Genomic DNA, 22401 nt, shown 5'->3' with positions numbered 1-22401 from the left:
TGTAATGACCATTCATTTACATTGTTTCCATTTTTATCTTTCATACAACTTTCCGGGTTTTGTCCGATGTTGTACCAATATTTAAGTATACGGATTTTTCTTGATATAATAAAAGGAAATCTACCAAGTTCACCGTAAACCGTTGCATTTGTAGTTTGTTGATTTTGTGATATAAATTGCTTTTGGAGTGAAGCTTACCAATTGTATCTATGTTGGAAATTTTATTTCAGTATTTTACAAACATTTTTGAGAATGTTTTCTATGTTTTTCCCAGCTCTCTGACAGTGGTTGATGTTGAAGATATCCGCTCGTAGATTAAACGACAGGGCTCCTTGATAGACAGTGAAAGGCATCATGTCCTGAAGAAAGACTGAGTTCCTCCACCACAGTTTGAGTTCCCAAAGACACAATGTGGCCATGTTAAGATCGACATTGTCAAGGTAGTGGCACCGTTTGCAAAGAATAACCCTAGGAGATTGGCTCTACCAAGTGTTCAAAGGTTTCTATTGGGCAGTGTTTAAACCAAAACATGCAAAAATGTGAAGGGCCATCAGTCTATTTATTCAGTTTTTGCAAAGTTTTATTTAGCTGCCAGTGTTGCAGAGTGTAGTGTCATGACAATGTCCTTTTGTTTGTTTAAATGAAAAAAATCACCTAGTTTTAATATGATCTATTAGTAAACTTTGTTCAGTTCTTATCAGTGCATTTAATCTTTATCAGTGAGAACTTTGAACTTCTTACCATTGTAAATTGTACATGTTGAATGTTCGTGTATCTTGTATTAAAGATGGTATGTGTATGCGTTTGACCTTGTTCTTTGCTGTCTCTCAAGGATTCATGTAAACTGATATGTTCAGAAGTAGAAAATCGCACAGCTATGAGGCCAAAGAGTGTGCTGTAATGACTATCTGCTGGAAAATTCGTCAATTCTAATAATCATAATAATGTGCTATCAAGTAGTCAAGTAGTACTGTAAAATGCACCAAATACATTTCATCTAAAAAATCCAAAATTTTCTTCAAAAGGGAGGGGACACCCCTCACATCCCACCCCTGGTAAGCCCCCCCCCCCCCCCTCCCAACATTGACTTGTCTGGATCTGGCCCTGTAAAATAAGACGTCAATTCATTTTTTTTTTAATTAATGATCCTTTTCTCACAATATTCAGTTTGTGAAATTTGTGATTTTTGCTTTTAAGTGTGTATATATACATCCATTTTAAATATACCAAAATTAGCCTTTTATTGATAAATTTTATAATAGAACTTGTATTATGTTATATTGTATAAAACACTACCAGTAGTCTACAGTATTCTGTTGTTGTTTTTATTACTTATCAGTTATAAGTTCAACATACACTTGAACCAAAAATTTTAAAGAAATCCTTATTATATGTTATCTGCGTTTCTCCATTGCCTTCTGTGTGTATGTTATCTGCATTTCTTAAAACCCTTATCTGCGTACGTCTACATCTTTGTTATCTGCGTTTAATACCGCCTCCCGTACGTGTTGTGATAAGGTTATTCCCAACTATAAAATAACATAGCAATTTTGACAAGGTTACTGTTCTTGGCCTGATGTAAGAGCGATTGCGAAGCATGTGCAGTATTATTTGGGTGATTGTCTTCGAGGAATGTTCACCTCATTAGATGTGTATTGTTTACAGAGCTACACATCGGGAGATTTATTAAGTGTAATGGAATACAGTAAAAAAAAAAACATTACCGCCAGGGGTATTGCATGAACATTATAATATTAATATACAATCCGGATAATGGTTTTGCCACATTCCAGTCAGATTTCAGTGGGTGCTTGTAGTGGTTTTTACGTCATAGATATTTGTGTAAACAAGGTAAATGTAAATTCCAACAATTTATTCAGGTTGACAGAAGTCGTTTTAATTACTTGATTTCTATTTAGTCTTTAGACAACCTGAACAGCTGTCTTTCTCTCTTGCCTTTGTTAATTATTGGTGTGTGTTCTATTAGTTTAATACCTATGCTTACATGCTCGATGAGATGTAATTAAAGATACCAACTGTAAACTGTTAACTGCTCTGTATTGCACCCGGACAGTGGAGCCATGCCAGTAGTTTGGGTCGTATGAGGCACAGTTACGTGGTATTTGGACTGCATTTTTGGCCAGTCGAGCTATCTCAGGACTCGAGCGATTGGTCCCTATGGTTATCTCATGGACTGAGAATCATAAAAAAAAATGTGGTTTAGTACTCTTTGTGACACATAATAACGAAATAATTCACTTTTAGTTGTTTAATTTTACATATTAAATATTTTTAAATTTCATACACTCTTTATCATTCACTTTTGAGTATGCACAAGGGCCGAACCCGGCATGCATTTTTCGGCTCTACGTGCGGACGGGTTCCAGTCACAAGGTAAACATATTCCCGGTTCCCGTTCGTGCGTAAAGTTGAAAAGCGCATGCCGGGTACGGCCGGTGGGCATTGTCAAAATTACTGGCGAAGATCTGTGAGTCGGTAAATAAACAGTATTCTTGGCAGATTTATTAAAGAAATTTGAGAAAACACGACTAGTTTGTGCTTGTTGAGCGATTGCACCTTAGAGATAACTTTTATCTGTACATGCATGCGACGTATACAGTTGTTTTATCCAAAAAATCTTATAGATCTGAGCTCGTTTTCATACATATGTCTCAATCCGAAATCTGCTAACCTTCATAACTTGTGAATGATAAAGATTGTATGAAATTTTAAGATATTTAATATGTAAAAATAAACCACCAATAGTGGATTATTTGTTTATTATGTGTATCATAGAGTACTGAAACACATTTTTTTTTTATTCTCAGTCCAAAAAAACACTTTAAGGACCAAATTGCTCGAATCCGGTAGCTCGACTGGCCAGAAATGCTGTCCAAATACCAAGTAACTGTGGTATGAGGCTGGGGTCAAATAATATTTGACCCCAGCCTCATACGACCCAAGTTGTATTTAAAACATTTGAGAATAATTGTGTTTTCTCTGATTTATGAGTCTGATGAATGGTTTTTATGTTTCTTGTTTGACCAGTTTATAGTTATAATTACTGACAGCACATTTCTATACTTTCCATTGACAAAAGAAAACAAGCATCATTTGGCTTAGCAAAATTACAGAAACGAAACCCAATTTGACAATGACTTGCAAATCTTTAGACTGCAAATATGGTTATTTATTACATACGAGGGTTGTCCGGAAAGTTTTGAGACTGTGTCTATATTTCAAAATGTTTTTAATATAAATCAACAAACAATAAACAGCTGTGTATATAGACTATTCACGAGTTTCCTTTTGAAAAGTAATAATAAATAATCTCAAATTAAGGAAGGAAATGGTTGTCAAGACAACCCATCTAGCGCTTCACGGAGCACTTTTATGGTTGTAACGATCAGCGGAAGTAGAGAGGTATTTCGAAGATGTCGGAAAAAACCCAACGTTAACGTCACGCACGGAGCAGCGCGCTATGGTCAAACACTGTGTTCGCAGCGGAATAACTCCTACAAATATCAAAGCCAACATGTTCAAGGGCTTTGGTATTTCGTTGTTATGGACGTTTCAGTGACGAGCATGGAAATGTGTGCGATTAGAAGCGGAGCGGCAGTAGTGAGTGAAATTGACGTAAATTCAGTGCAGGACATGTTACAAGAAGACTGGCGGAGGACAGTGAGGGAAATTGACGAATCCGTTCAGCTAAAAAGAACAGTAGTTCATAATATCATAAAAGAGTGGTACGGACAGATATTCAAGCAATGAGTTGATTTTCACCGTAAGTGTGTACGTGCAGAAGGAGCGTATTTTGAAAAACTGTAAATGACGTGATACAATGAGACAACGAAGTGCTCCGTGGCTTGTAACCTGTACTTTTTGTAATGTTTGTTGTATACGTTCACTTCGTAGTATATTGTTGAAACTTTCAGGATTTGTTTATATGAGATACGATTGACAGCTGATAAAATTTTAATTGCATCCTATGAGTGGTAAGTTTTTTATGAATGCAGTCTCAAAACTTTCCGGACAACCCTCGTAGTTTATATGAATGATAAGCTCAATTTTTTGTTTTTGTTACTTTCATATCTTGAATTTCCAGAAGTTATTGTCGTCTACAAACACTTTTAACAGGCACACAGTGAATCTAATTCTGGCTGGCTTGTCATTGATATAGGCCACAAAGACAAAGTTTTGTCACATTCACGCTGGATGTATATAGCTTAATTCTTGTTTGTTTATCTTGTACTGTATCTTACAAAAACTATGTTGACTTAATTATAAGTTTAATACAAATCATCTTTTTTATTTTCCTAGCGAAATGAGTAACCAGCAGCGAGCCTCACAGCTCCTGCGAGAGGCTGCAGCTCTTCTACATGAACAACAAGCATTCACAGCTCCTGGTCAGAATACAGAGACTGTGACAGCTGGGACAGAGTACATCAGACCGACTGTACACATGCACACAAGTCAGCTACGGGTGGCAACAAGATCTCTGTTTGCGCCTTATTCTAACAGAGGTCATCATCGCAGAAGAACAAGTACAACAGCAGCACCACCCGTCTCGTTTTGGTCTCACAGATTTTGTGCCTTAAGTAGTTGCACACAAGTAAATGCAGTTTTATATTTTGCCATGAAATTTAAATGCTTTCATAACTTTTTTTATTAACCAAACAAAATAAAAGTACATAGTCGACTCATGATACTTCAAATACTCCCTTCAATCATTTTTGTCGAGACTGCTTGTGAAGCTCAAAATTGTCACCATAATGGTGTTGTGTTTGTGCTGTGATTGGTCGAATATTTGCCATGATGACATGTTGTGTTGTGGACATGAGCCAGGTGTGTATGTTCAATTCAATTCAAATTCTTTTTAACAAAGGTAACTCATTAAGTACAAAATTATCAAACAAGAGGCCTTCAAAATCAAACAATTTTATAACTTAGTACTGATAACTATAATTGACCGTACTTGAATGAAATAGTGAAAGTAAAATGAATGATATGAAAAAAAATATACTGGAGGAAATGATGAATTGCAATGATAACAGCATTGATGTTGATGATCATTAAATTATGATTATGATGATAATGATGGGGGTGAATATAATAATTGAAATGACTATATGGTGATAGTGATGATACATACATAATAAGAATCTTGTGGCAAGCTATGGACATTTACATTCAACCACTGAAGAAGCCATATGGCGAAAGCGCTTCATTTATCTAATAATACTTAAAGCTGAAAATCTGTGTAATGTCATGATCTTTTATTTGCTGATTATAAAAAATATATATAACTCTAGATATACATCTTCATCTCTTGTTCGCATATGAATAGATATTGTGTTTAAATTGAATTCGGTGTCAAAATCATCAAATGTTACAGATTTAATGTATGGGCTTGTATCTGGTTGATTTTGATTTTTAGCTCTACTGGCCAAAGGCCAGAAGAGCTTATGTGATGGTAATGTGTACGTAGTATGTGCATCCGTGCGGTTGTGCGTTCGTGCGTCTGTAAACAATTGCTTGTGAACACGATACAGTCTTCATACAGTTTTGATTGTATCTCGATGAAACTTGTACAGTATCTAGATATCCATTAGAGCTCGGTTCCTTTCGAAAACCAGCTAGATCCGCCCATAAATGCCTAGATTATGGGCCATGAAAGTTTTAAAGAAATGCTTTCTATTTTTAGCCAGGTCTGCATGAGTGAATTCTATTTTTAGCCATGTTTACATGTACATGCAAATTCAAGTCTAGAGTTAAGGGAGACAATTTGCAAGTCTAGGATTTTGAGAGACAATTTGCTTTTTGCTTCTGCAGTTGATTTTGTGAATTACTCTGCCTTGTTCTTGTTGAAAGCCTAAAGGCCATTTTTTAGCTTTAAGTTCTGTAGTTTGCGCATTTATCTTAACAAAATTGGTTGTGAATGTTTAAGTTATGCACCTGGTGTCATTACTGGCCACACCCAGGGTTCACAGGTTTGGTAAACATAAATCTGGAAAGGTTTGAAAATCTTTTTGTGTGTTCGTGCATCCATCTCAGCACAATTGATTGTGAATGTTTGTTCAAATTGATCAATGTTGTCCTAGGATGCCCTTGACTTTGACCTTTTGACCAACTTTTTTTTAACTTTTAAAACTACAGAAATTTTTACTATGAGTACAGTTTTGAAAGCATTTTTTTTTTGTCAGATGACTTTTACTTGGCACGTATTAAAATAGTTCATGCAACTAATCTGCTTACAATACTTTCTGGGCTCAGATGTTGAACATGCTACGTTTTCAGGTAACCCAAACACAAAACATAAAGTATATGTCTGTTGCCTTTTACCCATACATACATGCTCTGGATTGATATGACCACAAAAGCCATGCCAGTAGAGCATAGGCCCTTTTGGGCCTCTTGTTTCATATTTATCATATATGATATTTATGATTTCTTGGCTATAGTAAACCTAATATCTATATTGAGCGGCTTAAGAAAATAGTGTATGCTATATAAGAAGTACATTAATTTTTGTTGTAACCTAGTTTGTTGAGCTTTACTCTAGTTCAAAAGAAATAAGTCTTTAAATTTTCTTCCTTGGTGCTAAATTCCTCAAAATATTGCTAACAACTGACAGCTTTCCAAATGCAATCAGAGATGGGAGGAAATGACTATGCTCAGTTTACTGCAGAGGTTGGGGTTTTGGGAAAGCGAGAACTGGGCTCGACGTTAAGCCGAATGGCATCTAATATTTATACCCCCACAAATGAAGTTTGAGGGGGTGTATATAGGAGTGAGCTTGTCGGTTGGTCGGTCGGTCTGTCGGTTTTCATGGTTTCCGGACGATAACTCATGAAAGGCTAGACAGGTTTGATAATTTTTTGGTACACAGGTGTAACATCAGAAGATACAGGTCAAGTTCGATATTGGGGCTGGTGGGGCCAAGGTCAAGGTCACTGTTACTAAAAAATAGAAAAACAGTTTCCGGACGATAACTCATGAAAGGCTTGACAGATTTGAACAATTTTTGGTACACAGGTGTAACATCAGAAGATACAGGTCAAGTTCGATATTGGGGCTGGTGGGGCCAAGGTCAAGGTCACTATTACTTAAAAACGAAAAACGGTTTCCGGACGATAACTCGTGAAAGGCTAGACAGATTTGAACAATTTTTGGTACACAGGTGTAACATCAGAAGATACAGGTCAAGTTCGATATTGGGGCTGGTGGGGCCAAGGTCAAGGTCATTGTTACTAAAAATAGAAAAAAAGTTTCTGGATGATACCTCATGAAAGGCTTTACAGATTTGAAAAGTTTTTGGTATACAACTGTAACATCACAAGATACATGTCAAATTCGACTTTTCTCTATATACAATATTATTCAATATAAAATATATACATATTTCCATGTTTCTTGTGTCACTTTATGCCATTGATTCTAAGCTTTCCAGTTCCAGTACCAAGCACCCATGTGGGGATATTAATCACCTTTAGTGATAGTTCTAGTTTTTTATGTTATAAGATATTTTATGAAGTCAATCTTTTGAAGCTTTATCATATCTTTAATTTACATCAATAGAAATTAGTAACTTTAGGCATCTTAAAAGTTTTACTAAAAAGTTTAACTATCCTTCCTTTTTTCAGGACATCACACCATATCGTGAAGAGAAGTATAGACTCTTCCAGGCTGGTCTGGGGGAAAAAATAATTCATTTGTTAAATCTTCAGACCAAGCACAATTTCTCGACAAGCTGGTGGAAACCTACCCAAAACTGAAGGACATAGGAGGATTGGAGCTACTTAGGACTTCATTAACATCAAGAAATAAGCTTGACATCATTCCATTACCACCAGGCGGTTATAACGCGGCCTATCTATTAATGGTTTGTTTGGCCAAGCCCTGTGCTTCATCAGGCCAATCCAGAGGGACATATCAGTGGAGGATGCCACCATAGATGTAAATTATGTTCATTTCAATCTGTAGTATTAAAAGTCAGCTTTCAACGGACAGAGGTGTGTTTCTGCTGCATATTTGTCAATCTGTCTGTCAGAAAATTAAAGACTTTTTTTTATTTAATATTGCCAAACCAATAAACAGAAATATAAAGAAAGTTCAGAAAACTCATAGAAAAAATGTTATACCCGAATTACATAAGTGTCCAGTTCTCTGTTGAGTCATTAACCTACATGGGTATGCTAAATGGCTTTTTCAAATCTTTCCATTTCATTTAAAGTTTAGAGCTTTATACAAAATAAATAAAACTGTTCCAATATAGTAAACAATTACCGGTATGTACATGTATGTAAGTGAAACTGTACATAATTTTTGCATTGGATTTAAGATTGTCTGTTGATTTAAGCTCTTACATGTATATGCCTATTTAAGGCTGTTGGTCTTTGTCAGAATGTATCTGGGTGCCATGTCTATCCATTTGTCTTCTCAGAACTTTGCAAGTGACTGACAGCTTTCCCACTTCAATCAGAAATGGGAAGCAGGTGATCTTCAGTCAATTTACAACAAAGATCTTTGCCGGTCATTGGGCTTAAACCCACAATCCTCTTACTAGTAGACTAGCATGCTACCAACTGCACTAGCCAGACTGACATGAGATTTGGATGTTATTTTTACTGTATGTTTGTGTATGTTTTCATCAGGAAAGGATTTGTGAAGGAGGCAGGGAGATATGTCAAAATGTGGCGAGAGCATTCCCTTAACCAATCTGAGAGACCACATCACAGTGTGCGGTGATGGCGAAAGAAAGGTAATACTCACAACTCTTTTGTCTTAGCATTGCAAAGGTTTCTCAAAAGAAACTGAGGCAAAGTTTACAAACTATCTTACATCAACCAGTTTTCTTTAAATGGTACCTATTATTTAGACATATTCTTGGATGGACTAGTTTTCTAACAGGTTTAAGATGGACAGATTTGTGCACTCTTTTTACTCATAAAAAAATGGCCAAATTAATTTGAATAACACTTTCCAAGAAATATTGCTACCCTGTCTCATTTTGGTTACCATAAGTGTGTTACATTTTATCAATGTGGATGGAGTGAACATAACATATAAAGAGTAACAGAGGTTTTAAGACAGGTTATCAATTTTACAATTGCATTTTATGTAAAAAAAACTCATTAAACTGCAGGTTGGTGTACCCTCTGTTTGACATCCAAACTGCTAAAATATGTGTTAAACCTTTGTTTAAAAAACATGACATAGCATTATAAATGTTCACACTTTCCATGTTGATGAAAATAGGGGACAGATAAAGTTAACGCAAGATTAGTTGCAGATTGTAATGCCATCTGTTATCCGAACACTTTCAGGAGCCTTCTACTGGAACCAGAAGGACAACTCAGCTCCCAGTGTGCCAGTTTGCCTGTTTACCAGTCCACACCGACTGTGAATTACCTGACATCATGACAGATGTAAGTACCTAATCATAGCTTTACGGTGTTCTACTTAAGCGCAGTCAGTCCATCATTACATCTGTATGATTTTTTTGTCAGAATATTCATATTGATGTCCTTTTAGATTTATTTGAACTTTGGTTGTTACCTTCAATGGTGATATATGGATGATTCATACAAGTTTAAGACTTCACTATTTATTTTGCCACCAAGAGTGACCAGGTTCTGTCATGCTTTATAATTTATACATGAAGAGGTAATCCTGTTAAGCTGTACTTCATGGCTTTGCTTTAGGTAGAACTTAATGTGAATGCTTTTAATTAACAATCTGCTTGTCTGTTGCATCTTAATGCTTAAAAGATCTTTTAGGTTTATAAGATAATCCTTCATGTAGCAGTGATACCATTTCTATATCCCCACCTAAAAGGGTCTATAAAAGAATCACTTGGTTGTGTTTTGTCATCTCCCATCCTTATTGTTTTTAAGCTTTTATATGTTAAAATGTCTGAGCTTCTAGATATATCTATATCTGTTTCAATTTTAAATACACAGCTTGCAGAAGGGCGGTCGCTTTCACCTTTCCGGTCCCTAATGGGTCTTTATTTATCAGATTTATGTTAGTATTCTAGTGACAGCTTTTCTGATATCATTTGCAACATACAAGTATTTACACTATACACATACTTAATATTTCGCAAACAAAGCAGTCAAATGACTATATTTAAATTAGACCTCTGTTGCAATGCAATAAGAGATGACTGGCCATGTTTGTAGCAAATTTCCCCATCTTGTTTAAGTTTCTGAAACTGAAAATGAGGCTACTCCTGAAATACAGTTAGTCTTGTTATTCCCACAGTTAGTCTTGTTATTCCCACAGTCAGTCTTGCTATTCCCAGTTTAAAGTTATGTTTTTGTTCAAAATAAATCAGGTTTTCAATGATTATTAAATGATTATGATTATTAATTGTGCATGTCATTTGGAAGATGATTGTCCAACACATGGCTTCCTGAATTTAAGGCGCAAGATAAAAAATTGTTTGCTTCCACTTACTTGACCGACTATTTTATTTCCTCCCGACGCTACACTTCTTTGTGGTGGTTTGATTGGTATTCACTCCGGCACTACTTTTCAGTTGTACAAATGCATATTAAAAATAGAAAAAAATAAAAAGTATGCCGACCTACCTACCTTAATCATTTTTGGGATGTTAGTAAAAGAAGAGCTTGTTTTAAACCTAACTTAAAGTATAACTGAACTGATATTTGACATTTAAATATTTATATATATGTTACTTCGGTCAGTCAGCATAAAATCTTTTATGGTTTAATTCTCTGAAAATAAGTTTCTGCACAATTACTGGAGTTAATTTCCAGCAAAAGTTATTTACATCAGATTTAGACAAGATTTAAATTGTTTGAGTTTTGATTCTATTTTTATCTCATCTGAGAAAAACATGCTTAGGGCCCTCTGTCTTTGTTATGTGGTGGTGGGCCTTGACTTGTAGACTAACACAAAACCAACTGTGCTAAGCTGAACTGGCTTTATTACCTTATGCTTATGTTGTTAAAGTCTCAGTTGAGCAATTCAAGGCCACCATAGTTTTCTTGTTTGTTTTTGTATATAATATCCAGGAAGTTCTTGTTTTGTCACATTCTAGTGTTTCTTGTTTGTTTTATTTAAAAGTTTGTTACATTGCCTTAGCCTTCACAAGTTATAACTTTTATTGAAAACATTGCAAAATATATCAATGAACATCAAACAACGTAACCTAGCTACATGTAGTAGATATGTGGGTCCCAATGATGTACTTGTTAGATGACAATCAAATTTCACACCTATATCAGTACAAAGCGTAGGTGTAAACATTTTATTGGGCACCTGCTCCATTATCCATCAACAATTCAACTATTGCTTGGTCATAATCATGATAGACTTAGTAAAACTGTTTCTTAATAATTCTTCTAAAGTTCTCAAATTAGCCAGTCTGTTCCCAGATCAAAATAACATGGTTAGTAGATTTCAAAATGGAATCTTAAATAATTTTTACCTTAAACTGCATGTTCAAGAGTACTGATTTTAAATCATATTGCCTAGAATTTTTATTCTTGACAAGTTAGTAGCCTCATAATTATGTTGGAAACTTCGAAGTTTGTCTCACCCCTTCCACTCTATGGAACATATCTCTGGTTAGAATATAGACTCGAACCTATAATGATGATCCCGTTTTTATAGATTTTATTGTAACATTATAAACTGTGATTTTGAAGTCAAAACACAATTTAAGTAGATTTTTATGCCTTTAGATTTGTTCTTATCTGTATGATCCTACATACATTTCTCATTCACATTTTTAATGGAAGGATTTTTAAATAATTGACACCAATCATTAGACAGAGTTACAAACTAAATCCAAAAAAGTTGTTACGTACCACATAATGGCTCTAAGTGGGCTCTGCATGTGTCGGTATGGCATCTAGTACCTTAAAGCGAGGACTATGAAGGGTGTTTTGACAATTTAATGAAAACATACTAACAGGGATTATCTATTTACACATATTGTAATTGTACATGTAGACTGATTTAAATAAGGTGTTTTGGTCCGGTAAATCAACAAATAATACTAAACATGAACAAAAAATACTGTTTAGTATTTTTTGAAGTCAAAAGTATTTTTGAAAAGAGGAAAAAGTAGACTTGGACTTTCTTTGCAATATGTCACACCTCTATGTTTTCATATATAGTTAAAAGACTTTATAACGATAAACAATATTAAATTCACTTTGTGAGATCATGAAATATTTCCAATAAGCAAATTGGCTATTTCCTAGGGTTTAGATTACCCTATTTTAGTCAGCATTTTTGTGTTTGTCATTATACTTGAATAAACATCAAGTACTTACATAGCAAAATCAGACATTTGTGATAGCACACAGTTAATATGTGTGGTTCAATGGGCTTACCTACTATAATTAGAATCAACAATGTTATTTTCATGATATTAAAAAATAACACCCAGAACTACTTTATGTAAAACATGTGTGTAATAAATATTGTTCCTTAATGTTTAAAAATGGGATGCCTTTTGCTATTTCAGACCTAGAACAACAGGACAGTGTCCCCTCTGTCAGATGACATTGCCTCTTGATGTGCTAGAGGATCATGCTGCAGAATGTGGAGAGATGAGGTATGTATTTTTAGCTCGACTATTCAAAGAATAAGGAGGGCTATACTACTCGTCCCAGCGTCGGCGTCGGCATCCGGTTTAAGTTTTAGGGCAAGTCGGGATTTTCACTTATAAGTCTAATAACCTTCATTCAATTTGCTTAATACTTCACACAGTTGTTCAGGGCCATCACATAATGAGGCTAGATAATGCCATATTATCCGTTATACAAATTATAGCCTCTGATTGACTATGGAACTTAGGTTTAAGTTTTAGGGCAGGTTGGGATATTTATTTTTAAATTCTATACCCTTCTTTCAATGGACGTAATACTTCACACAGTTGTTCAGGACCATCACACAATAATGTTACATAACTCCATATTATCCTTAATACAAGTTATGGCCCCTGATTGACTTAGGTTAAATTTTTGTGGCAGGTTAAAGATTTAGGGCAAGTTTGGATTTTCTCTTATAAATCCAATACTCTTCATTCAATTCACTTAATGCTTCACACAGTTATTCAGGGCCATCACATAATGAGGTTAGATAACTCCATATTTTCCTTTATACAAAGTATGGCCCCAGACTGACTTAGAAACTTAGGTTAAATTTTTGTGGCAGGTTGAAGTTGTAGGGCAAGTTTGGATTAAAAAAAAAACTTCTATACCCTCCATTCAATTGACTTAATACTTTGCACAATTAATGACAACTATCTTACAATAAGGTTACATAACTCCATTTAAACCCTAAATACAAATTATCACTTCTAAGTCAAAGAGGCGTAGTCAAGCGTGCTGTCTTACAACAGCTCTTGTTAAGTTCAGGAGTAATATTGTATAAATGCATATTGATGGAATAAAAAACTAGTGATGGAATTGGTTACTGACATTGTATCAGTCAACTCGTTCACTAGAAAAAACTGCATTGATTTTTGTCGAGACTGTTTGTAGAGCTTGACAGAGCCGTCACAGTGGTGGTGCGCTGTATGTTAGTGCTTGTGTGCATCTGTCCATAATAATCTTGTCTGAAACATACCTTATCTATGAATGGAGAGATATAAGAATACCTTGGCATAAACCTTAATGAGACAGTGTGTGCAGATATGACCCAGATATGTTGATCCGGGTCCAAAGTTCCAAATAGAGGTCAATGGACAAATATTCTTAACAACTGTTATTAAGCTCTAGATGTGGCGGGATGGCTGAATCTATTGTTAGAATTGTCAATTGTTTAACTAGGTTTTAAGTGAAACCAAGTTATCAGAATATGTCTTTGGATGGGAGGGAGTTGTATGGCCTGCAAACTGGTGGTTTCTGCACAATTACTTGTGTTTGCTTCAACTAATGAACATGAAACTGTGGCCTGGGGTGGTTTTTCTGTGTTTATTTGAACCTGAAGGAGGGGCACATATAGTAGTAGTGCTGTCGGCTCATTTTTCCAACTGTTGTAAAGTAACCTATCACAAATGTTCATCGCATAAAGACGATGTGGTATGAACAAGATCCAGTCTCTGTATCAGAGGTGAAGCTCACATTTGGCAGACATGATGCATACTATATAGGAAAGAAGATTACCTATGGTTGTGTGCGGGCCGAATACATGAAGGAATTTCAAATAACCTTGTTGCAATTTTCCTTACAAGAAGATAACATGTGGTGTTCAAGACTCATGCCACTTACGTTAAGGTTAAGGTCACTATGAAGGTTCAAACATTATTATGCCATGATTCATTTTTGGGCTGTGACTCCCTCACTTAACCCAGGATTTTAAATAAATTACCGCAATTGTTTCTCTTATGATGTCATAACCTAGTAAGACCAATTTCCCTAGCTCAAAGATCAAGGTCACACTAGATGTGAATTGAGGCTTCATATATGCTAATAACAGCTTTGTTAATGAATCTAGTCTTGGTGTCTCCTTTGGAGGCATTTGTCACTTTTTTCTTATCAGGTCTTTCGTGTGTTTTTTCAGTTCAGGAGGTCCAAAATCCTTTCCCACCATTATGGAGGAGAAATTGTCTGAACTTAAAGGAAAGAAGGAAGAATTTACCATCCGCGTAGTTAGAAGACTCTTCCATGCCACTGCTTTAGACCAGCTTGGTGAAGCCAGACAAGAGGACTGGTCAAACACTGTAAAAAATTCAGTTTATAGGAGAAGAGGGAGTGGATGCTGGAGGATTGATTTTTGAATTTTTTTCGCTGTTCTTCGAAAAAACTAACATTTTCAATAACCGTGGCACATTTACCGTTGATGCTAAAATGCTAGAAGAAAAGACATATACCATCATGGGGAAACTTATGCAATGGTTGCCATTTATTGGCATCCAGGACCGAAGGCCTTAAGTGCACATCTTGTCACATTTATACTAAGAGGCCAAGAACCCACCATTGAAGAGATTTCAGACAACTGCTTTGGTGAGGATGTCAGGAATGCAATAAGAGAGGTAAGCTTTTCCCGTTAAAAAGTTCTGACAAAACATATCGTCTTGTTTTGTTCTGTATGTTGGTTGTTATGCCACTGGTCTGAAAATCACTCAACCTTAAGATTCTCATGCTTCCCCGCGAAACCAACAGCTACCATCAGAGGCCCTTTCTGTAGGGTATATCAGTTTTCTAAAGTTTGTGTGTGCTGTCATGTTGCAAACTGAATTGTTTATTTTGTAAAACAATGTTATTTTTGACAGGACCAAACGTTGGTATTCAACATTCATACACTGTTAGTCACTTGAAAAGTTTTTGATGTCATTTTTTAGGTGTTGACATCAGAATTCTTTTTTTTTGTTGTCAGGATGCAGCCCATTTTAGTACATAGATAAATATATACAGTTGATTCACTTTTGTCATTGTAACAGAGTTAAGTGCATGAAATTGGTAGTTAATATTATTTGTAACTATTAATAGTTTAATTTGATTTATATTATTTGACTTTAGTTAGAAGATTTGAAAGTAACAATATAGAACAGTTGAAACTCTTTATGTGTTTACTTTCAGATTTCTGAATGTTCTCTTGATACTACATTCGGCAACAATGTGGCATCACTTCAAGAAGCTGGTTTCAGGAATGTACTGATGGACGAAAACAAAGCTATGGCCATATCTGCACTTAAACTGCACAATGGCTTTTACAAATTCCTAGGACCATTTATGCAGTTTATGGAAGGTATGGATGATACTGTCCTTCATAAAACTTACTCTTACCCCTTTATTACAGGTTACTCTTACCCCTTTATTACAGGGCTTTGACGAAGTACTAAAATTTAGATGTTTCAGTTCGCAAATCTCATATCTTGGAAGTACTTCCATATAAATAAAAAAGAAAATGTAAAAGTAAAAACTTTTGTTTATGATTTACAATTCTGGATGGTCTAACACATTATTTTACCTGTCTGATAAATTTTAATTCCCATGTCTTGCTGACATTAGACTTCAGTGAGCTGTCAACCTCTTTTCCAGAAAGTTGAATGCATGAATACACTGATAAAATACACTGGTTATGGAAAGACTAACTTGTTGTTTTGTCAAGTATGTAAAACTGAATTCAAACAATAATCTTCTATTGCTTGTCTTTTATTGACAGACCTCAAACTTCATGGAGTACTTGAGGCTTTAAAGGCCAGCAGTTCTGATGCTGAAGCCATCTTGGGGATAAGCAGCAGCCACACATCAGCTGATACTGTCGTTGATCTATTCAGCCCATCCTACTCGGCAGACAAGAAGAAAAAAGAGAATGAGGAAATGATTATCTACAACTTCAGCAACTTCCTCAAAAAAGTTGAGCGTAAGTGGCTGATAGAAAGTTTGTATAGATAATAATGATTTTTACAATTTTACCTTAAGTTTGTCGATTGTCATGTTATTTGTCTATCAGTATGTAGCTTATGTCATCTTTCATCAGCTCATTTTTTCTCCCCAGATTTAAAAGAGACATTGTTTTTGGCTTAGCCATCCGTCCGTCTGTCCAGACAACTTCTCCAAAACTGCTTGATTAATTTTATTAAACTTCACAGAAATGTTCAACATAAAGCCTAGTGCATATTGTTTTAACTTTAATGTTTGGATGATTTTTTCCATAGTTATGGCTCTTTTAAGTTCCTACTTATAAAAGTCTTCTTGTCCGGGCAACATTTATATATGCCATCACCTACTTCAAGTAACTTGTGCGTATTGTTGTTGGGTCCAAATCTCCGATAAGGCCTGTTGCAATTGCTTAGTACTGGTTAGTTTCAGGAACAGATTTGAGTGTGATCTAACAAGCTAAATTACTTTTTTTTCAAAATCAAACTAAACAAGAGATGTTTGTCAAACATTATGCCCCCCCCCCCCCCCCCCCCTGAGCGCCATGTTGTCAGGATTATATGGACAATTGAATGAAATATGCATGGACCGAAATGACAGCTGATTTGTCGCTAACATTGTTTGCCGTTGAGGCAGTTTTATGATTATGACCATTCAAAGTTTGAGGATAGAGTGTGTTATGACCATGACCTTTGACTCTATGACTTCAAAATCCATAGTAGTCATCAGCTGGTCACCAAAAATCTAAATGTTAAGTTTGAGGGCCATGGGTGCAGGCATTGACAAATTATCACACAGACAAGCATTTTTCATTCAAGGTCACTGTAACCTTGACCTCTGATCCAATGACCCCTTAAATCATAAGGGGTCATCTACAGGTCGGACACAACTCCAAGTCAAGTTTGAGGGCCATGGGTGCAGGCATTGTCCAATTATCACTTGAAACATTTTCGCATTCAAGGTCACTGTGAACCTGACCTTTGACCCAATGACTCCTAAAGTCAATAAGGGTCATCTCCTGGTCAGGCCCAACTTACATGTCAAGTTTGATGATCATAGATTCAGGCATCGTTGAGATATCACTGGGAGAAGATTTGTTAACTTTTTTGCGTTAAAGGTTACTGTGACCTTGACCTTGACCTGATGACCCCCAAAGTCAAGAGGGGTCATCTACTGCTCAGGCCCAACCTTCATGTCAAGTTTGATGACCATAGGTCCAGGAATTGTCGACTTTGCTTTCAAGGTCACTGTGACCTTGACCTCTGACCCCTTAAATCAATAGGGGTCATCTACTGGTCAGGCCCAACCTCCAAGTCAAGTTTGAGGGCCATGGGCGCAGGCATTGTTGAGTTATCACTTGGGCAACCTTTTATCGTTCAAAGTCACTGTTACCTTTACCTTTGGCCAAATGACCCCTAAAATCAATAGGGGCCATCTACTGGTCAGGCCCAACCTCCAATTCAAGTTTGATGGCCGTGGGTGCAGGCATTGTCGAGTTATCACTCAGACAACCTTTTACCATTCAAGGTCACTGTGACCTTGACCTTTGGCCCGATGACCCCCAAAAACAACAGGGGTCATCTACTGGTCAGGCCCAACCTCCAAGTCAAGTTTGAGGGCCATAGGTGCAGGTATTGTCGAGTAATGACACGGACAACGTTTTACCATTCAAGGTCACTGTGACCTTGACCTTTGGCCCGATGACCCCCAAAATCAATAGGGTTCATCTACTGGTCAGGCCCAACCTCCAAGTCAAGTTTGAGGGCCATGGGTGTAGGCATTGTCGAGTTATCACATGGACAACCTTTTACCATTCAAGTTCACTGTGACCTTGACCTTTGGCCCAATGACCCCCAAAAACAATAGGGTTCATCTACTGGTCAGGCCCAACCTCCAAGTCAATTATGAGGGCCATGGGTGCAGGCATTGTTGAGTTATCACTCGGACAACCTTTTACCATTCAATGTCACTATGACCTTGATCTTTGACCCGATGAGCCCCAAAAACAATAGGGGTCAGCTACTGGTCAGGCCCAACCTCCAAGTCAAGAATGAGGGCCAAGGGTGCAGGCATTGTTGAGTTGTCACTCGGACATCCTTTTACCATTCAAGGTCACTGTGACCTTGACCTTTGGCCCGAAGACCCCCAAAAACAATAGGGGTCATCTAGTGGTCAGGCCCAACTTCCATATCAAGTTTGATGACCATAGGTCTAGGCATTGTTGAGTTATCACTCGGACAAGCTTTAAAATTATTTTACCATTAAAGGTCACTGTGACCTTGACCTTAGACCTGATGAGCCCTAAAATCAATAGGGGTCATCTACTGGTCAGGCCCAACCTTCATGTCAAGTTTGATGACCATACCTCCAGGAATTGTTGAGTTATCACTCGGACAAGCTTTGGTCTACCGATGGACCAACCGACCGACATACCGACATGCCTGTGCAAAGCAATATACCCCTCTTCTTCGAAGGGGGGGGGGGCATAATAAATTGGCATAAACTAAAATTTACAGAAGCATTAATTAGAACTAGACCAACATTTTTCATGTACTCTATGTTCCCTTCTGTATTGAGGTAAAAATATATCAAAACATGTGTATAAATTATTATTGCTATTATTGAAAATGATTAATTGAAATACAAAACTGTATGAAAGTGTAATTTTGAGACATGGAAAATTTACTGACATGCAATTACTTATTGTTGCAAAATAAATAATTTTATGCTTGAGTAATTTACATAACTTATTTATAAATGAAAACTTTTAATATTTTACCTCATTATTGGATAAAATAAAAAATTTACAGTCTACATTTTGTTCTTGATTTGAATAAGATATTGGTTGATATTTGTGTCACCGGGTCGCTTCTTGTCCCATTTTTATTACTTATTAATACGTAACACCGAATACATTTTCCATATGTTATTCATTTATCAACTCACTTTATTGTCAGAGAGGTATCTTAACCTTTTCTTTTCACTCCCTAAGAAGAACTGACCACCACTTACACTACATCATACAATTTCTCTTTAGGCCACGCCCATATAATTATTAACCAACCATACAAAATACTTATCAAACTTTCATTCATACCAGCCCATAGTTGAAGTCTGATGTTTTGGTTGATGTGGTTGAACTGTTAATTCTTTGCCACATATTAAACCACCATGTTCATAGTCAATAAAATAAAAACCTAGGAGTATCCCTCTTAATGTAAGAAATAATAGTTATGAAAATTATCATCAGTAAAAGCAGGAAATATTGGGCTGCAGTTTAGCTATTTAGAAAGTTTCTCAATTTGAATTTACTCTTGAGATTTAATCAAGAGTGAAGCTGGAGCATGGTATTAAAATGATCTCACCCGTTGCATGTTTCCAATAGAAGTACTGTAACATTTCCAAAAAAAATCTCCTAAGCACATTTCAAAGTATTAGAAATATTAAAGGGTTTTAGTAAGACTTAAAGTTAGTATATTGCAGTATTCTTCAATGACACAATATTACTCTTGTAGCTTTGTTGTAGAAAGATTTCAGTAGAGAGATTGACGCTTGACTTGTTTGCCATCAGATTCTTTTTTTCCCATTACAGGTGGACAGATTGAAACACCATGGCTGAATTTGGACGAGCCATACAGCACAAAAAACGTTACCATCAACATGGGCCACGTGTTGCAAGCGCTATTTGGGTGCCCAAGACCACCTAGAAATATAACAGCAGGGACAGGTCTAATTGAATTTAACCATAAAGACAATAGACTGTCACATGTGAAAACTTGTGCGCCATCTCTTTGCTTTGCAGCCACTAGGTCCTTGAACAATTATAATGAACTTGAAAAACACATGATGCACATTATTAGAGACAGTGACGGATTTGCACTTACTTGAGGTGCTTCTGTATGCAGTGTGTTTTTTTTTACATTTTATTAGCTCGTCTGATTTTTGAAAAAAATTAAGAGCTATTGTCCTTGATTGTCATCGTCGGAGGCGTTGGTTAAGTTTTGCGTTTAGGTCACTTACATGCAATATATCAAAGCTATCACTTTGAAACTTGGGGAACTTGTTTATCTTATACATTTCTTCACATTGTACCCTAAAGATGAGTCTCATCTATTTTTTGCGGGGAAAAACATGAATTTGAATGGATTTTGGTTGATTTTGAGAATTGGACATAGTTTCCTCATTTATTGTAGGATTGATTTCTATTTTTTTCACAGACAATAAATGGATAATGCTATTCAATATATCATACAGATTTTTGAGTTAAACATTTGGAAGGGTATGTAGGGGAGGGTGGGGGATATGTTAGTATTTTTGGATTTTAGCTAGTCTGATTTTTAGCTCACCTTAGCGGTAGGCTGAGGGTGAGCTATTTGGATCGCTGAATGTCCGTCGTCCATCCGCACTTAGTTTGATAACACTCTAGTGGTCACATTTTTGCCTCAATTGTCACGAAACTTGGTCAGGATGTTTGTCCCAGTAATTACTCCGACGAGATCGAATATGGGTCATCTGGGATGAAAAACTAGGTCACATGACCCAAAAAAGAAAAATCTTGTTAACACTCTAGAGGCTACGTTTTCAGCCTAAATATCCTGGAAATATGTCAGAAAGGTTGTTTTGGTATTTTTTAAGTCAAGTTCGAATATGGGTCATCAAGGGTCAAAAACACAGAGCCCAAATATGGAAAAACCTTGTGAACACTCAAATCCAGACCCTTGTGTTGAATTTATCCCTGCCCAACAGTTTAGACCGTTTTACAGGTGAGCGATCTAGGGCCATCATGGCCCTCTTGTTTAAGTTTTGTGCTTGAGTCACCTACATGTAAACTATGAAAGCTATCAATTTCAAACTTCAAATACCTGTTCACTATTAAATGTATGTTTAAGGATAAAATCAGACGAGCATTCAGCACCCGCAGGCGGTGCTCTTGTTTATAATACATCAATGAGATAATACATTTACAATGTATAGTGAATAATTACATATTGAATGCCTGTATACCGGTATAATATTTAGTATTCCGATAGGTGTACTCAAAATTCAGCCCACTGAATGAAAAATGTAGTTGAAATTAGTAAAAATAAAAAAAAAGCTGTTTTTGTCTGTTCAGGAAAGCATTACTGTTTTGACAATCTTGGTAGTGAGGATAATTAAATGTACGCTTAACTTTTTACTGCAATAATGGTCTGATCAAGGTCAAGTATTGTTTTATATAGAGACAAAAAGAATTTTCTAGAACTATAATCTGCTTTTAGTCATTGAGACATGTTATTTCTCAATATGATGGCGGCTAAGATGATTAGTTATCTCCAACAAGATCTCCAATGGAACAGAATCACCTTGGTGTCTTTACGGATGAGTCACATCCTTGTTGCCCGAGGGCTTGATTCCAGGGACGCAGCAAGGTCCAATTCCTCAAGGGCGGTGTTGCTTAGTTCAGCGTTCTGGATAGTAATGTTTTTCTTTACCCATAAAAATAATTGGTACAGCGATGGTGTCCCAGTGATGTGCCTGGACAACCATGTGATACACCATACCCTATTAGCATGGGCTGACTTCAGAAGCATTTGACCCTGTTGGAAACAATGAGGCAAATGGCTGGCGGCATGAGGACGAAGGGCTTGAAATAGCTCCAACTGGCAATGTTTTGCAGGGCAAGTTTTTCCCTTGTATGGGCCACGGTGAGCAAAGCAAGTCCGTTTTGCCGGCTGTACTTCATCTGTTGAATCGCACCTTGGTCTGAGATTCCCCGACCGAGTGCCACTCCTCCCCTTTGTGGTTGTGGGTTCTGGGGACTCCCCCGCTCCTAGGTTTGAAACTGGAGTAGGTGGTCCCTGCGGTTTAATTACTCGATTTGGACTTCTGTCAATGGACTCGGTTTCAACTTCCAGTGAAATCTCACCCTGGGGTTCCTTCACTTCCCCAACAGGCTCTGGAGTGGTTCTAGAACAGGCCTGCATTTCAGTAGATGTAGTTTCAGCAAGGACTGTGGGAGAGGAAGGCCCGCAGACAGATTTGGGGGGGGGAG

At 36.6% G+C, this 22401-nt stretch overlaps 1 protein-coding gene across 3 annotated transcripts; it reads left to right on the top strand.

The window, feature by feature from the left end:
- Nucleotides 1-1592: 1592 nt before the first annotated feature.
- LOC128236977 (uncharacterized) lies at nucleotides 1593-21490 on the top strand. Of its 3 annotated transcripts, none has more exons than XM_052952140.1 (10): nucleotides 1593-1851; nucleotides 4321-4612; nucleotides 7728-7956; nucleotides 8655-8761; nucleotides 9327-9428; nucleotides 12506-12595; nucleotides 14548-15019; nucleotides 15567-15735; nucleotides 16153-16353; nucleotides 19963-21490. In XM_052952140.1, exons 7-10 carry the CDS (start codon nucleotides 14879-14881, stop codon nucleotides 20256-20258), a joined length of 807 nt encoding a protein of 268 aa, XP_052808100.1. In that variant the 5' UTR covers nucleotides 1593-1851; nucleotides 4321-4612; nucleotides 7728-7956; nucleotides 8655-8761; nucleotides 9327-9428; nucleotides 12506-12595; nucleotides 14548-14878; the 3' UTR covers nucleotides 20259-21490. The 3 variants fall into 3 exon arrangements, with proteins under 3 accessions (XP_052808100.1, XP_052808099.1, XP_052808101.1); XM_052952139.1 differs by having other exon boundaries at nucleotides 7644-7956; XM_052952141.1 differs by lacking the exons at nucleotides 1593-1851; nucleotides 4321-4612 and having other exon boundaries at nucleotides 7172-7956.
- Nucleotides 21491-22401: the final 911 nt, after the last annotated feature.

Source organism: Mya arenaria, chromosome 6, assembly GCF_026914265.1.
Source record: "Mya arenaria isolate MELC-2E11 chromosome 6, ASM2691426v1".
Lineage (NCBI taxonomy): Eukaryota > Metazoa > Mollusca > Bivalvia > Myida > Myidae > Mya > Mya arenaria.
This window is presented reverse-complemented; position numbering and strand designations above follow the sequence as displayed.